We start from the raw sequence: 19,365 nt of genomic DNA on the forward strand, positions 1-19,365 counted from the left end.
CTCATTTTTCAAAAATTCAGTGCTTCCTGCATAACAGAAATAATACAAGAAATTTGACTGATAATTGTGACTTTAGATGTTTGTGGGAAGTAGTTTCTCTTGTAGAACCATATCAATGTACCACATGATTGGTATACAGTTTTTACCTTAATAAATCATCATTTTAAATATTCTAACAGATGAGATAACAACAGTCATTTTGGAACTCGAACTTTCTCAATTTTCTATGGAAAATTAAAGTTTACACACTTAAAAATTATACAGACCAGTGATCTCCAATGTAAAACAAATATAAAATGGCTACATTCAACTCTGAAGAAATATGCTCCAAAATGAATTATGAAACAGAGAGAGATCTAATTTATCTGCTGGACCCTTGAGTGATATTTTCAAGAGATGCACTACAGATTTTAAACTACATTTGATTCAGCTTTAGCAAAAAGCTGTTTATTACTTCACCAAGAGTTTTTATATATAAAACTTATTAGTAATAAACGTTATTTTGATTCACTTTCTTCTTTGTTTATTTTACTATTTATTTAATTATATGAAATTATTTATGTATTACAGTAGACTCCTGATTATCTGGGGTGATTGAGAAATATACATTCATGCTTAATCGCAACATTGGATAATTTACAAAAAAAGAAAAACCCATAAATTTGACAAAAAAGGCTACATTATTTATGGATATGTTCACAACCGAGTGGGAAAATTTGGCATAAAATTTAATGCCTCTTCAGTTGAGACTGCAGTTAGAAGGGGTTTTCAGGTGCCCCTTTTAAGTTATTCTGGGTTTTTCAACCAACAGAACATACAAATCAGCCCACGAACATGTACTTGTATAGATGTAGCACACAATGGCACAACGTGGTCTAAATCGCTGAGGTACCTAATATCCTAAAATAACAATGTGCTTAGTTTTAGAAAGATATGAATTAATAATACCTTGTCAGCAAGAGCATCTGTTTGTTGATCCAGTGGTTGAGATAAAATGGGATTCAATGTGGCTGCCACACCCTAGCTAATCCACTTTTGGATAATTAGGAGTCTAATGTATTTAACAGCTGTCTGTATTAATAATATATGAGTCATACATTTTAAAATGAAAAGAGCTTATAAAATAATGAGTTCGGTCGAGTCCTCAGAAAATTCCCAATGGGTCTCCTAATAAAAAGATTGGAAACCTCTGATGCAGAAAAATGATTCTCAGAAATACAATAATGCAGAGCAATTTTACAGAACTCAAAACATAAATTTATAGTATCTGTCTACAATACTACTTTTTATTTGCAAGTGGAATTTATCAAAATAAGAGTACTCGTTCATTAATTATTAATTTATAAAAATAATTAATATTATTATAATCTGCAATAATAATAATAATAATTAGTTTTCCTTTATGGATTACAAAAGAATTTAGCTTCTTCAAAGTAATAAGATATGTAAATATTAGAAGAGTTTCATTAAAGAATTATTATTATTAATGATCATAATATTATTTAAAAATAATTTTTTAAACTTAATAATCATTATTCTATATCACGAGATGTCCATTTTCAGCGACTGCAACTCACTTGTTTTAAATTGTGGTCTGCAGCTGCCTTCAGTTTGAAAAGAAAAAAAAAAAAAAAAAAAAAAAAACAGTACTTATTGAACAATTATAAAGAAATTGTATGCATATATATTAATAATTTTTGGTCTGCGAATAATCTAAAAGATGAGAAGATGATCCATGAAAATTTAGTAAACTGAGGATGGTCGACAATATAAAAGTTTCATAACCACTACCCTAAAATGATTTAGTATCACTCCAAGTTGATAGCAAATATATCATATTTTTTCCAGGAACTTTTTTTTTTTTTTTAAGGAAGTGAAATCCTGGGGGAGGGGAGGAGCCTAGCATATGAAAGGCAACATATCAACCTCAGCTCTATGATGTTTTATTCTTTACCTTTTTTTTTTTTTTTTTGTTTCCTGCTTTAGTCTCAACATATAAGGGAAAATAAAATTACTTATATCAGGAATCCTTTTAACATAGCACATCATGTATTCTATTAAAAATACACCGAGTGTCGTTGGATAAAGCATATCTTCTTATGTAAAAAGAAGAATGACAACTAACAAGAAACTCTATACTGAATTAGATGGAAGAAAAAGAAAAGACAGATTATCAAGCAAATATCTTATAGAATTTTTACAAGTTTAAAATGTAGTGGTATAAATTACAGATTTTAAAACATCCAACTGGAAAATTAGTGATGAGTTATGAAAAACATCTGCACATACATAAACACATACGTACACCTGAGCTATACTTTGAAATACTTTAACAGACAAAAAGCTCCTCCAAAAAAGACATATTTTACATAACAGATGATAAAATTAATTTTCTAAAGTCTGTTGCAGTGAAATGCATACACTGGAGCACCACTTGGACACGATGGCAATTGCATGGCAGACTTGGTAGATTTTTACTAAATACTGTTTGTAACTTATCAGTTTGTGTCATTCTTCAACCATATGGAAGGTACCCACTGTGGCTCTCTTTCCAGGATATTGATTTCTTTTAAAAGTTCATTGTAAGCTTTCTCAATATCTGAATTGATTATCACCATGTCAAAATAATGGCCAAAACTTTCTTCCATTTCTCTGGCTTTCTCAATAATGTCTTTTAGTTCTTCATCTTTTGCACTAGCTCCCATTTTAAGACGGTTCTGTCGAAGTTTTTCGAGAGCTGGAGGAGCCACAAACACAACATATGGCTTGAGGTCAGATGATTTCAGTATCTTTAAGGACTGGGAGGGGAAAAAAATATATATCTGAAATCTCTTTATGTCTTAGAGTAAGATTAGCAAATACAACAGATCAGCAATAGTGAACCATTGGAACATGTCCAACAAGTCTCATGCACAGGAAAATATACCAGTATGAGCCACTCATAAATAATTTATAATACAGTAGACTCTCGTTTTCTGGGATAGATGATAAAAAACAAATCCCAGATAATTGATTTCCCGGTTAATCCAAAAATACAAAAGTCCCTGACATACGTAAGAGATACGTTCCAGGACTTCTTACTTCGTCGAGTTTTACGTAACTTGGGAATGACTAATAACATATTGCTACTATATTATTATTATTATTGACAAATCTGAATTCCGCATGATACTTGTTAATGTTTGGCCATTTTGATACATCCTTATTATAATGATTCCTTAGAGATTTAACAGATGCACCGTTTTCAAACTTTTGAATAATTTCAAGTTTTTGTTTAACGGAAAATGCAACTCTTTTGCGTTTACCCATCATTTTCGTGATTTCTAAACAAAAAAAAAATTTTTTTTTACTAAAAAAAAAATTCCGACATCCCTGACAAATAATGAAACAAAATTTGTCCTTTTGCACTGCAATGGAACACAACAATTGATGCGACACACTAAAACAAACTAAACATTTGGTCTCTCTTTTTTTCCTTTTCTTTTTTGAGCAGCGGGTGTGAAGACAATGGGGATTGCAAGATAATAGGTACACTAATCTCCCAATGATGACTTATAATGACACTTGTTGCTTATTTACGACTTGCAAAATATCTGTTTATACCTATTCTAGTTATTACTTGAATTTTATGATTTCTGGTTTTTTTTTTTTTTTTTTTTTTAAATTTGGAGTCTTGAAGTATTCCAGTTAATCCGATCCCAGTTGTTTGTTATTTGGTTTTTAGGAGCATTAGCAACTAAGGCCATGTTGCTCCGGGGATATACAGTGGTCATTCCCTGACCTTTTCGCATCCTCCGTATTTGGTGGTCACAGGCTCGAATCCCGGTCTAATCAAGAAGCAAGTGCTACGCACTGCTGCTCCTGCCCACCTGGCTACGGAGGCGCCCGGATCCCAGTTAATCCAGAGTCTGCTGTATAAAAAATTTTATTTTTATTTTTATTACTTTTTTTTTTTTTTTTCCCCAATTTTATTTCAAATGTATTTTTTTAAAAAAGGCAAATTTTTTATGGTTTATCAGTCACCATCTAGTTGTGAAACAAAGTAATTTTGTGGAAAATTATGTCACAACAAAGTTCTTGTTAGAAACTTTCAAGTATTCTTACCTTTTTATAACATCAATAAATATGATTTACAGTACTAATATTAATCAATTTTTCCCTATGGTAATTGTTATATTTTCATTTGAGCTTATTTTTGGCACACAGGCTGTAAATGGTTCACCACTGCTGGAATAGACAATCAAATCAATCCTATATGCATTAAGCCAAAATATAATCATACAGCTGCCTTTGACTATATCATATAGTCAAAGGCAGTTAAAGGTTTATAACCAATTTAAATTTAGGAAGACAATTTAAAAGTTGTTTGAAGATAAAACTAAAGCATGGACAACATTATCAATAATAACAAGGCAATACAGACATATATAATAGGCATTTGAAAAGTTTGTGGTCTGAATAAGCAGGGTTAATTTGAGGAGCCTAGTAACATATTACTTTCTGACATAGTCTCCTCTGGAATCAATAAACTTTTCCCCCAATGCTGCAATGCATTGATTCCAGCTGCAAAGAAAGTTTGCTATTGGGCCTCCAGGATTGAATCCACTGCTGCAAGACACTGTCAGTGGGAAAAGGGATGCTGGCCAGGTATTTTTTCAAATTAGAAAATAGGTGAAACCCAATGGTGCTAGATCTGATAAATATAACAGATGGTCCAAGATTTCAAAGCTGCACTCATGCACTGCAGCCATGGCAATGACAGACTTGTGAGCAGGAGTGTTGTGGCGGAACATGGCTGCTTTGCTTAGTTTTCCCTCGGAATTTGTCATTAATGTTTTCACACAAACACCTCACAAGGTGTGCATAATAATATGCTCCTGTGATCCTCTGGCCATTCTGAAAGTAATCCACTAGCAACACTCCATCAGCATCCAAAAAAAAAAAAAAAAAAAAAAACCCAATGCCATCACCTTTTCAGCAGAAGGAATCAACTTGAATTTCTTTGTGTGTGTGTGGAGGGGGGGGGAGCTGTGTTTCCACTGTTTGAAATGTTGCTTTGTCTCTGACTGAAAGTGATGGCCCCATATCTCATCCAGGGTCACAAATCTTGCAAGGAAATTTGTGAATCTGTTGAAAACAATACAAATGTTCACTTGACAATGCTTGTGCATTTTTGATCTGCTGTCAACAACTTTAGGAACCATCATTCTGACACCTATTTCACAGCAAGAACCCCTCTTATATATGTTCAAATGAGATGCTCATGATGCTGGAAATGTACCAAATTGTCATTCGTCAATCACTTATCATCAGATCGTGCCCACTGTCAACAACTTCTGGAGTGATAGACATTGCAGGTCTTCCATAGCATAGGTCATCTTCCAAGCTTTCTTCCCCTTATTTAAATTCTGCTGCACACTTCTTAACTATGGAATAGGAAGGGGTATTCCTCCCAATGTTGTAACCATATCCTCATGAATTGCCTTTAGCATTAGTTTGTTTCTTTTTTCCCAAATATTGGATGACTGCATGGTGGTGGATTTTGTCCATCTTTCCTCATTCACACAACTTTGTTGATTCTGGGACCTGTAATTAAAAAAATGTTATTGAAACTGCATGAAACTTGGTGGGTAACTGTTTAAAGAGTTATACATTAAGTACAGAAATTTTTAACACTACCTTTTCATACTCAGCCCATGAACTTTTCAAATGTTCCTCATAAAACAGGACAGTATATTGGTGCCTATTCTATCACAATTATTATAATTAGTGTAGTAGGGGATTTATTATAATTAGTGTAATTATAATTAGTAAAATTTATTATACTAATTTATTATAATTAGTATAATTTATTACAATTATTATAATTAGTGTAGTAGGGGATTTATTACTGTTGTAATAAACCCTCTACTACTCTGTTACTGTTGAGGGTTTATTACTGATTTATTACTGTTGGTATGGTTGTTTTACTTTTATATGTGGTATACAGCCCCTATGATACATCTCCCCCCCCAACTTTTTTTACAACTATAGAACTGGTTACAAAAGCTGTTGCATGCAGTAGCAGATGGCCCATCACGGAACTACTCAATCTGAAAAAATAATAAATAAAAAAAATCATTTTACCAATACAGTCAGTCCTTGTATAGCACAATAGTTGTGTTCCTAGAAACCCTCATGCAATGTAAAATCGTGCAATATAAATAACAGGCCCAATGAGAAAAATAGGATTAGGTGCCGACCACTCAAGATTGACCACACATTTGTAACCAAAACATTATCAAACACAATAAATAATCGTAATAAAATACTTACGTAATAAAATATTGCTAATGCTTTTGCTTCTATTGAAACTTGTTCTTTGTTTGATTTTCTGTCCAAACAGATGACAGCCGTTCCATCTCTGCCAATTCTTTGTCTTGATCTAATGAATTTTGTTACACTTTGCATTCTTTCTAATCCTCTGCATTGCCTCATTTAGGCCTGTAGAATGTGCAATATCACATGTTCTTTTATTTCGCTCAAAGTGTTTCACAATTTCATATTTTTTCTCTATCGACAGAGACGAACTAGCCATACCAGGGAAACCCCTGATGGGCCGGAGGCCAGTGTGATTTTGGCCATAAACACTAGTATGAGGCACTGGCAGACTGGGTCACTAGTATTGATCCAGTCCGCCTCTGTCTATCAATATTGCTTTTCTTTTTCTCTCTGAATCTGTAGTGTTTTCACCAGGATGCTTCTTTTTTACACCTTTTAAGTATTTTACTCATTTTAGGAAATAAAGCACAATTACAAAATGAGGAGGCACGCTTGATACACATAAACAAAGCTGCATGCTTGTGTAGCAACTGAACAAACAACACCGTAAAGGCAGAGACACACTATTAACACCTCACTAACTCACATTTTACTAAAGCACATTTCTGAAGGTCACTACCATAAAACAATAAAAACAATTTCCAGTTGCGTTTCTGCTAGTGGAATCTGTTATAAACGGGTAGTAAACTTGATCTAATTGCATTTGCGACAATACCGATAGCTGGAATTGTGTGGGTTTTTACTTTATTATGGTGAAATGTGTTTCTCCTACACAGATATAAAAAACAAATACATTTTCAGAATCTTCTCTTCATTCCTATTGTGTTGCATTCAGTTGGGATGATTCCGCATGTGACTGCCATTTCTTGTAAACCCAAAGGCAAATTGTGCATAATCGAATTCAGTTCGTGTTATACGAGGACTGACTAATACCCAGTGGCGTAGCTATGGGGGGGGGGGGCGGTCCGTCCCGGGTGGCACTTTTCACGTGAGACACAATTTTATTTTTCAATGATTCTTTTATTTATGTTAACTTAGTAATTTTTATTACTTAATTAATAATTAGTTTTTAACAACTATACTTACAATTAAAATAAATAAAATATAAATATAACAAAACCGTTTCATTCAATTTATAATAATTATAATTCAAATTCTTAAAAATAAAACACATGGCACAGCGATTTGTTTATTCCTTATACCGTGGTGGCTGTGTCTCAGCAGTAGAGAAAGTTTTACTTCAAAAATAAAAACAGTGTTTTAATTTATTTCCCTATACATTGTTTTGACTTTTTGTAGTATTTTTGGTGTGTATTGAGAGGGGTGGCAAAAGCTCTAGCTACAGTATTGCTGATACCAATTAGTCAGTACTAGTTGGGCAGTTATTGTAATACCAGTAACTGCCCAACCAGTCTCATGTGTATCACCCTGCATTTTAGTAGCATGTGTGAAGAATTAACAGATTACAAAGATGATGCTTTTGTAATTAGCATTTTTGATTATTAATTTTTATAGCTCACTCACCTGAGGGTGAAGATTGAGCACACAAATTTTGCTTGAATTAACTACACTTCTAATTGCATCTAGGCTGGTTCCATAGTAATTCTTTTCATATTCCCCATGTTCAACAAATCTGCCCTCTACAATATCCGATTCAAACTGCGAGCGTGTAATAAAATGGTAATCTACTCCATCAACTTCTGTGTCTTTTCGAGACCTACTTGTATCTGCAAAGAAATTTTAAAAATAATTACTAAACAAAAATATGAAAACAATTTGTAGTTGAAAAATTTCAATACTAACATATGTTCATCTAAAATGGTTCTTCAACTGACAGAGGTGTGTGTGTGTGTGTGTGTGTGTGTGTGTGCATGCGCATTTGATTTGTTTAAATATTATATGCTATAGTCAAAGGCAGTTGTATAGAAATTTTCGTTAACGAGAGGCAAAATTAAGGAAGAAATTAGGACAGAACTAGAAGTTCTGTTCTTAAAACCCTAACAGTTCAAAATGTAATATTTAATAGAAGGAAAGTAAAAAGTATATCCCTACTATATAAAATATCTTATATTATAGATAATTATATAAATGATTATATATTTATTTGAAAGATATATATCTTTTAATTAAATATCAATCAATTTCTACAAATCTTTTAGCAGTATCTCTTTAAAGAATGAGCTAGATATTGAAAAGTTAAATGGATGTGCTTGTTTCAACAAAGTTAATATTCCATTTCCACTTTATCATAATCAGAATTTCATATTCTTTTTATTTTCAATGAGCATTCTACTGCTACAAGAATGGCTTCTTTCAACAAAAGAATTCTGTAGTTCTTTGGCAAAATAAATCTCTCAATAATTTCATTTGTATCAGTACAGAATCATTCATTTATATAAAATTACTTCTATTTTCCCTTGGGATAGGTTGGGTATTGAATCTCCTGGACATTTGATAACTTTAATCAATGATTCAGTTAAATTCATTACTCACTAGCCACTGCTACTATACCAAATTTTGACTTTCAAGGTTACTTAATAACTGAACTCACATTTCTGTAATGACTTGACTAAATTGAATCAGACAAAAATCTCATTTTGTTCATCACTAAAAACCTTGTTTTTAGTGATGAACAATAAAGACCTTGTGCCTTTAAATGAACTCATTCTATTGCTAATATGTCCTCACTGAGGCCCAACAATGCAAAGAAAACATTTACAGATAGCTTGTTTTTTTTGTCACAAAAGTTTTTTTTGTGGCAAAATAAAACTTGGCACTTTTTTGAGAAACAAAAGAAGTAGCATATTAGCAGGTATCCATTTTGTTCTTCATTCTTCATGATAAATACATTTCTTTTAAAATACATAACAGTTTAAAAGATATAAAAAACTTAAAGTAGGCCTAATATTATCTAACTGTATAATTAGACCATGATTAACTTACGAGGAACTGCAGCAGCAAAACGTTCTGTGTCTTCCATAAGCCGCTGTCGAAGTTCATGTCGACCAATATTAGGAGGACCGATAAGAACAATTGGTCGCTTTCTGTTGGCACGTGGATAATATAATGCTACTTCTTCATAAGTGAGAATTTGGTCTTGATCAAGATCTAGAACATAAAATTTTTAGAGTAAATAAATTTTGAACTTCATTTAAACACAATTATTAAACTATTTATATTGATTAACCATACATTCATTTAATGAATGTATGGTTAATTTTGAAAATCAAACATTTTAAAATTTATTTCCATTTTGTAGTCATCAAATAATTGATACATTTGATGACAACAAAATGGAGAAATTACCTATAAATAGATATGTACAATTACAGCAACATTAGTAGTATAATTAAAATTTCAGTATATTAATTTAAAATTAAAATAATTTTTTTAATAGTAGTAAAGTCACAAAACCAGTAACCTTAGGACTTGAGGGTTCTGTGGCTGAAACAGATTCTCAGCACTAGCCCTCTTACTACTATATGATATCGTTATTAATTTGGTATAGGAGGTTATTCGAAATTGTGATGCATTTCAAAGTTGCTACCAGTCCCTGATTAATGATTAAAGTTTTATATTTTATTGGATTTGAAAATATATCTACAATGAAATCCAAAGTTGCACTGGGCATGCTGAACTGGGAATAGCTGGTCTAATTCAAAAAGACTGTCATTACAACAAAATTGAATGGAACTATAATGAAAATTCTCTATTGCATAGTATATACTGTATATATGTCACCTTTAAGTTTTACATTTCTGTTCACTTCCCCAAAAATTGCATATGGAATTATTGGGAATTCACATACCTCAAGTCATGCTATGGGTGCACATGTAGGCCTGACGTAGCCGAGTGGTCAGGAGAGAGAGTGCATAGCACATGTTCCTTGAGTGGACTGGAGTTTCTGTGACTACTAAATACGAGGAATATTTGTATTGACGATTTATCGTAAACTCTACTAACTTGGTTGTCGTGCCAAAGTATAAACAGAAAATTTAATTTGATTTTAATCCATTGTGCACACTACTGAAACCAAAATACACTCAGCACTAGTCATACAAAACACGATTTCTGAACACAGATGCCGAAAAAGGTGACTTCCTTAAAGTAACCACGTGTATACACTTAGTATGAGAGAGTTAATGTGCTACAGGAAAAAAAAAAAAAAAAAAAATTCTAACTATTCAGGCTATATGAAATATTTCTCAATTTCTTGCACATAATAACAAAGAATGCTGAGTTTCACTTTTCCCACTATATGTGAGGCGCCTCCGTAGCCAGGTGGGAAGGAGCAGCAGTGCGTAGCACACGCTTCTTGATTAGACCGGGGTTCGAGCCCGTCACCACCAAATACGGAGGATGCGGAAAGGTCAAGGAATGACCACCGCATATCCCGGAGCAATATGGCCTTAGTTGCTAATGCTACTAAAAACCAAATAACAATAACAAACCCACTATATGTAGCTCGATGTTTACTGTACATTAAAACAAGAGCTGTATTATGTATAATTGTAGTTACCTGCTAAAGAAAACATCCATATTTTAGGACAGTGGTGGGCAACCTCCGGCCGGTGAACATGCATAATCTGGTCCATGGTCGTTTTCAAAAAATATATATATTTTTGAATTAATGGACTTTCTGAGGTAAATTTCAAAAAATATTCAGCACATTGCTATGACAAATATTGATCCAGATATCGATTCACTGATAAAAATAAACAGTATCAAATCACTCATTAATTATTATAAAAATAAAATATTGCAATTTTTGTTACTGGAATTGCATTTTTGTAATTTTATTTTGAATTTGTATTTCGCTTTATTTATATATGCATATATGTATATGTTTGTATAAATATTACAATAAATAACATATTTTTTCATTATACAACATTTTAATAATCCTAAAAATCGTGGAAATGTAAAAAAATTGGCCCACGTGTACCTCACAGACATTTTTTTATTTGGCCCGCCATTCGTAATAATGTTCTTGTTTATACTATGGCACAACCACCAGGTCAATGGGGTTTACAATAAATCATCAATACAAATGATAATCGTATTTAGCAGTCACGGGCTTGAACCCCAGTCCACTCAAAGGCAGGCGCCTCCGCAGCCAGGTGGGAAGGAGCAGCAGTGCATAGCACATGCTTCTTGATTGGACCGGGGTTCGAGCCCATCACCACCGAATACGGAGGATGCGGAAAGGTCAGGGAATGACCACCGCATATCCCAGAGCAATATGGCCTTAGTTGCTAATGCTCCTAAAAACCAAATAACAAACCACTCAAAGGGGTGTGCTAGTGCACTCATGCTCCTGACCACTCGGCTACATCAGGCAAGGTTGCCCACCCCTGTTTTAGGATATTACAGGCAACCCCTGTATAACACAGTACTTCGACAGCTGACCAGGCTATCCAGGTGGGTAAAGTGCCTGCCTGGCAACCCAAAGGTCGCGGGTTCGAATCCCGCCTCGGGCTTGGATCAGAGTAAAATGCAAAAACTTTGGGAGGTGCATTATGGCCACAAAAGCCGATGTGCCAACAACTAACAAAAAAACAAACAAACTTCAACATAGTTTCGCTCTAACACGGTTTGAGAATTGCAGCAATCCTTGCACAACACAGTACTTATATAATACGGTTTCACTCTTAACACAGTTTGAGAATTGCAGAAATCTCGCATAACACAGTATTTTTGAACTTTTGTGCTGGGAAAACCCTTTATGTTAGATGTAATTTTCAACATTTCCATTCCTTTTTGTGAATCCCTGCTGTTGACTCGCTAGTCGTTATCACTTTCATATTTTTCTAAAGCACATTTCTGGAGGTCACTACCATAAAACAATAAAAACAATTTGCACTTTACGGTTTATTGGGCTTTTCTGTTAGTGTAATCAATTATAAATGGTAGTAAACTGGATCTTCTTGCATTTGTTATAGTACCAATAGCTGGAATTCTATGGGTTTTCGTGTTATTGTGGTGAAATGTGTTTCCTCTTCCATGAAATATTCAATCATAAAAAACAAATAAATTTTCAGAAACTCATTACTCCATATCTCACTTGTGTGTATCATGTTTGTTGCAACTTGTGTGTGCCGTGTTCTCTGTTATTAATTGCTTATCATTTTTACTGTTTTAAATTTTACAACCAAAAAAAAAAGAAGTTAGTGAACAGAAATATCAATTAGTATGTATATATTACAGTATGTATTAATTAAGCTATGTACGTAAGCGTAAATTTATTTATTTTGTTAACTGGAAAATATTCAGATTTTCACGTATCATTTAACTTGTTAATTGGTAAGGTAATAAAGTTAAATTTGTGCTTTATATCTTTAAAGCAAGGGTCCACTGTACTTTGTTGGGAGAGCCCTAGGTTAGGCTCTGTGCTATTGAACTTGTGCTTGTTTGAGACCATAAAAAATTGTGACTTCGAAGTGTGCAGATTGTGACAGAGAGCAGGAGGTACACAAAATCTAGATGCTGCAGCAGAGATTGTGCTTAGCAGCAATGAAGAGGAAGAAAATTAAATGAAAGTACATTATCTGATATATAAGTATCACAGTTTGTAAGGTAAGATGTTTGATCAGTTATTACTATTTAAGTTATTACTACTATAAAAATAAAGTTGAAATATTAAGTTATTACTACTATAAAAATAAAGTTGAAATATTAAGTTATTACTATTATAAAAATAAAGTTTTGACAGTTATTAAAAAAAAAAAAAGTGTATTTTTGTTAGCTTTTGGAAAGTAACCCCCCTTTTTGTACTGGTTCTTAGTCCCGTATAACACAGTTTCACATTACACAGATTTTGTAGAAACCAAACTACCGTGTTATATGAGGGTTACCTGTATTTGTTTTTTAATGCTTGTAATCGATGCAAAATGGTAACATTCCTCTCTTTTAGCATTGTCACTTACTCAAGTGAACTTTATAACTTAGCACAAACTGTTCTGCTAGTCAAAGACTGTTTGTGTGAATCAGTGACCAGTTTAACTTATATAAATGGCCGAGAGGGAAAAGATAGCAAATATCCAGTGTGTGGATATAGCAGGTAAAACATATGTTTGATTAAGAGTGTCAAATTTTTACCTTGGTTGTGTGAAATTAAATTATTTTTTGTGTGTGCAAATTAAGTTGCTATTTACAGGAGGGATTAATCACAGAAACTGCTTCAGGAGCTTCTTGTGTTCAGTACTACTTTGCTAAGCCAAGTTAAAAGATGAAAGATAGAGATTTTGTTGCACAGCTTTCAAATTGGAAAATTCTAAGTCTGCAAATGTGCAAATATTTTTTTATGCTTTTTTTTTTTTTTTTTAAGAGTACAGTTGCATGTGATCTTTTTCCTTTCATGAAATTTTGATGGTTAACCTCTTCAATAAATACTGCATTATTTACATGCAAAAAAAAAAAAAATAAAAAAAAATAAAATAAAAAATAATTCTGCACAATGAAGGTAAAATTTCACAACTGTAATCAAACAATTTTCAAGCTATTTTAAAATGACACCAAATTAGTCACCGGCTCATGCAAATGCTTATGGCAATCCTACAAAACTAATTTGCAAGAGTGCAGCTTGCTCTAAGTTACACAGGTCACTACGTAAGTAACAAACAGAAGACTGGAAGTGACTGTCCAAGAACAAGTTCAGGGGGCAGCATTTTCCTGTTTGCAACTGGGCAGTAATTCTTGACATGGCCTTGGTTTCTAGTGTACTGACAACAACAGATAAATTACTCTAGGTTGAGTGATTTAAGGCATGATGGCAACTTCAAGCCTGTTGAAAATTAGTTTGGAAATAACAAGACCTGGAAATATTTTTATAGTCAGAAAACATTTCTTAAGACATCAAAGTTAAAATTTAGTTTACTTTCCTTCACAATGTGAATAAATTTTATAACAGAAGGATAAGAACCACACTAACCTTCTTTATTTCCACTGCTTAAAGCTTTCTTCTTTTTCTTCTTATGATGTTTTTTGGCACATAGGAATTTTCCTTTCATATAAAAAAATTAATGATTTAATTTATTAAACATTTATTTTTATTAAATAAATCATACCATTATTTAAAAAGTATCATTTTTATTTGTCTCCTTCTCACAAATGATTATAGATATACAAATGATTATGGATACATAAATGTTTTTCATCTGTTATAAAATTATCAAAATGGTACAAACACAAAAGAATTCTGAATGTCGACAAACAGCTTCCCACGTCATAAATAACACTGCAGAACATTTATTTTCTACTTAGTGTAAAGCTGATTTTGATGTATTTTTATGCCCTGCTTACAAAAATGTTAGTGAAAAGGTTCTAAGAAAGAAAGTTTAATAAAGGCATTTTTCTACAGAAAGTATTTTAATTAGTTTATTGGTAAAATCAAAGGGTAATTAATAAAATTAGACTGAAAACAGTCGTAATGACCAAATAAAAGTGGCTACTTTTTGAATTTCAATGTCAAAATCCATCTGAAATTCAAAATGCAGCCAATTTTAGTTAGTTATTGGGATATTTTGTGTCTATCTAATTATGCCAACCATTCTTTGCATAACAATAAACTAATTAAAATGGACAAGTGTCTTTATTAAACTTTTTTTACTTAGTAGTGCCACATAGCAGGTGGTTGATTGCTGGAATAAACTTCCATCTGTTGTGAAAGTTGACAGCTTAAACAAATTCAAGGCAAAATTCAAAACAAATAAACTTAAACAAATTCAAAACGTTCCCATTTCACCTATCCATTTCCCAATAGATAGGTGAAATGGGAACGTTTTCTTTTTTCTTTTTGGCTGATGCTGTATAAGCTTGCTTTCTTGCATCACATGCCACTACTAATGCTAATGATGTCCTTTTCATAATTTTTTTGAAAAAAAAAAAAAAAAAAATTAAAATGTTGCATCTCACAAGGTTCAGCTTGGAACATGTCAGGCATATATGCTATCGATTAATACAATGACAAACATCAGTCAGTATTTGTAGTATCACACACTCATTGGTCAAAAACCCTCATGTTTTATCTAGTCAGCTATCTTATGGCTTCTTACCCAGTGTTATTTGCTAGTTTCATTGCTGATTAGTTTCACACTCACACTCTCACTAACAATTTAATGCTGTATGATTTATTTAACTCTGAAACAAAAAAAAAAAAAAAGGTTTTTTTTTTTTTTTTTTTTTTTTTAAGATTTCAGAGTTATTAAGGTAATTAATTTAGGCATGTTAAATAATACATTTCACATGACTAAGAACCACATTTATTCACTGAAAAATCCTCATTCTATTTCACAAGACCAGTGCTGAGTGACATTTAGCAAATAAGTATGGGCAAATATTCTGGTGATCAGCTGAATGGACTGTGTGTACATTACAAGAACATCTGATAAAGCAGCTGATGTACCAAAAATTTCTGGAACAAGTATTTCCATGATGCAAGGAGAGACATTGTGCAAATTGACCATGGAGACCAATTTTACAAACTACATTAAAAGATTTCCTGGTGAGGAATGAGAAATATTTCGACTGAAAATTGCCAATACCAAGTGGAAAGTTTGCAGCTTATACTATCTGATGTATTCAAAAGTGAATACATCAAATAGTATAAGTGAACCACATCATAACAAAAATTAATCTTTATTGCTGCTAAGTAACATATACCCTACTATTGCCTGCATACTTTTAAACATGTTTCTTCTTTTACACAGGGTGCCTCGCAGCCCGTGACCACCAAATACGGAGGATGCGGAAAGGTCAGGGAATGACCACCGCATATCCCCAGAGCAATATGGCCTTAGTTGCTAATGCTCCTAAAAACCAAATAACAACAACAATCTTTTACACTGAAAATTGCCAAAACCTGGTGGAAAGTTCGCATTCAAACCTGATTCAGTAAGAAGATAGTAGTAGTAGTAGTAGTAGTAGTGGCACTTGATGCAAGAAAGCAAGTGTAGGAGCTTATGCAGCATCAGCCAAAAAAAAAAAAAAAAAAAAATCACACCATACCCTCCAATTGCCTGTCCAGTTCCTCCTTAAATTTATTTAACCTATCAACTTCCACGACAGATGGAAGTTTGTTCCAGCAATTAACCACCCGCTGGCTAAAGGCAAATTTCCGCACATCTATTCTACATCTATCCTTTCTTAATTTGAACTTATGTCCCCGTAGGTTCGTATTCTGAACAAGTGGGAGGATCCCATCAGAATTCAGCGTGCTCAACCCATTCAAGGCCTTATAGACCTCAATCAGATCACCGCGCAGGTGCCTGATTAGTCTCCAGCCACTGCAATTTGCAGAACTTAAGCCTCTCTTGGTAAGAGGATCCCTTCATTCCCCTCACCAATCGTGTTGCTCTTCTCTGTACACGCTCAAGCAAATCTACATCCTTCCTAAAATGAGGCCTCCAGACCTGTACACAGTACTCAAGGCGTGGCCTGACCATTGCCTTATACAGAGGGACAATCACCTCCTTTTCCCTGCTAGCAAAATTCCTATATATCATTGACAAAACCCCATGACCTGCCCTAGTAGCCTGTCTACATTGCTCAGAAAACTTCATATCTGACTGCACAATTACTCCCAGGTCTTTTTCATTTTCTACCACCTTAAGTGTAGTACCACACAGTTGGTACGTTTCTCTGGGGTTACTTCTACCCATATGCAGTACTTTGCATTTGTCAAGGTTAAACTTCAGTTGCCACTTCTTAGCCCATCTGCCCAAATTATCTAGATCCTGTTGCAGTAGCACACTGCCATTACTGTCATTAACAACCCTGCCAACCTTCGTGTCATCTGCAAACTTCGACATTAAGCCTGATATACCTTCATCAATATCATTGATAAATATACAAAACAACAGTGGACCCAACACCGAACCCTGTGGGACTCCACTAATAACATTAGTCCACGAAGAGCAGCACCCATTGATTACCACCCTCTGTCTTCTCCCACTTAACCATCCTTTTATCCATTGTAGCAACTTACCCTTAATACCATTCTGCTCCAATTTGTACAGTAGTCTTCCATGCGCAACAGTGTCAAAAGCTTTCCTGAAATCCAAGTATATGATATCAAAATTATTTTTTGCATCCAGTTCCTTTGTGACCACATCATAATAACCAATCAAATTTGTCAGACAAGACTTTCCCTTAACAAACCCATGCTGTGTCTGAATTATTGCTGCAGTCTTGTCTAGATGATCCTGCAATGCATCTTTAACCAGTGACTCCATTATTTTACCCGGAACAGAAGTTAAACTAACTGGTCTGTAATTATTCGTGTCACCCTTCGAACCTCCTTTGTGAATTGGGGATACATTTGCACATCTCCAGTCCGTGGGAACCTCCCCTGAATCCAAGGATGCTCTCATAATTATGGCTAAGGGTTTGCTTAGTTGCTTTGCCGCCTCCTTTAATATAACTGGATAGATCCCATCCGCCCCAGGTGCCTTTCTTATGTTTAACTTCAACAATTTCTCCTCCACTTTGCTCTCAGTTATTACAAAATCATTAAGCACACTGCTACAATTTGATAACCTTCTTCCATCTTCAAACTGTAATGATTCCTCACGTGTGAATGTAGATGCAAAATACTCATTCAGTTTGTTTGCTATCTGAGCAGGATCATCAACAGTCGAACCATCGATGTCAAGTGGACCAATCATATTCAGCCCCTTCCTTTTAGAGTTTATATAAGTAAAGAAATCCTTGCTGTTTTTCTTAGCATCTTTTGCCAAAGATTTCTCGTAATCCGCCTTTGCCTGCCGAACCTCCTTTGTGACCTGATTACAGACTAGCTTATATCTGCTACAGGCTTCTGCGTCGCCTGATAATTTATATGCATCCCATGCATTTTTCTTCTCTGTCACGAGTCTCATTAGTTCATTTGATAACCATTTAGGCCTAAACCTTGAACAATATTTCTTCATCGGTATGAAAAGTCTAGTAGCTTCCACGATTAATTCCTTGAATGCTTCCCACTTAGAATTTACTGTTTGTAACATCGTCAGTCGATCCCACTGTACAGAATTTAAAAACTGTCTGAGACCACTGTACTCCCCTTTACGGAAGCAAAAACCCTTTCCTTTACCCCTGACGGTAGTTACCTCTTTGAGTAAATCCCACTTCAGCACACTGTGATCACTGCCACCTAGTGGTTCCTTTATCTGCAAATTCTTAATACACGAATGATCACTGCTGATAACCAGATCAAGAGTATTACTTTCTCTGGTTGCCTCTCGAACATGCTGCTGCAGAAAACAATCATCCAATAAATCCACAAAAGTCTGACTAGTGTGTGAGTGACCAACCCACAAGTTCCAGTCAATATCTGGGAAGTTAAAATCCCCCATTATAAGACATTCTGATTTGCTGGCCCACTCTATTTCTCTGTACAATTGTTCATTGTACTCATTCGAGTCATTAGGCCTATAACACACTCCTACTCTTATACCCCCAATAGTGCGAACAAGATTTCCATCTTGTTTGCACTATTGGGGGGTTTCTAAAAGCTTCCGGTAGGATATAAGTGGGAAATACTGCAAATAAAGTTTCGAATGGATGCAACAACAAAATACGGTATATGTTAATCCATAACATGGGTATTGATTAAAGTATTATATTGAGTGTTCACAAATGTAGACAATAAATTTCTTACTTAATTTTTTTTAACAATTTCAACATATTCTTCAGCAGTAATCTAGATTTGCTCCCAGCTGAAACTAGTATGAATTATTCAAGATTTACAAATATCATCCACTTGAACTGCACATAACAGCATTTCTTGTCAGTAAATGTTTTCTGATGTTAATAATTTTGATAATGTAGTGTATTTAGAGCATTTCGTTAATCTTGTAAGAAAAAGAAACTGATATTCAAAAATGCAAGATGTTCTGGTTTGAACAGAAGTGCTGCCACTGGAATAGCTGGTTTAAAGCACTGATATTATGCATATATAAGTAATTGCATATGACTGTAAAATAAAGTGTACTGTATATTTCTAAACAACATTACATTATACTTTTTTATTTCAGTGGTAAAAGTCAG

General features: G+C 33.8%; 1 protein-coding gene across 5 annotated transcripts in view; it reads right to left on the bottom strand.

Annotated features, from left to right (window-relative positions):
- Positions 1 to 2,403: 2,403 nt before the first annotated feature.
- The window catches only part of LOC150084991 (protein PALS1-like), a 262,078-nt gene continuing 245,116 nt past the window's right edge, over positions 2,404 to 19,365 (bottom strand). For all 5 annotated transcript variants that reach the window (XM_090375693.1, XM_090375692.1, XM_090375691.1 and 2 more), the window contains 4 exons: positions 14,252 to 14,323; positions 9,265 to 9,429; positions 7,846 to 8,048; positions 2,404 to 2,798 (listed from right to left, as the gene is read on the bottom strand). In XM_090375693.1, the coding sequence (XP_090231819.1) occupies positions 2,499 to 2,798; positions 7,846 to 8,048; positions 9,265 to 9,429; positions 14,252 to 14,323 (740 nt within the window). In that variant the 3' untranslated portion in view covers positions 2,404 to 2,498. The remainder of the gene's footprint in view (positions 2,799 to 7,845; positions 8,049 to 9,264; positions 9,430 to 14,251; positions 14,324 to 19,365) is intronic.

This window comes from Mastigoproctus giganteus, chromosome 6 (assembly GCF_048544385.1).
Source record: "Mastigoproctus giganteus isolate SK-2022 chromosome 6, ASM4854438v1, whole genome shotgun sequence".
Classification (NCBI taxonomy): Eukaryota; Metazoa; Arthropoda; class Arachnida; order Uropygi; family Thelyphonidae; genus Mastigoproctus; species Mastigoproctus giganteus.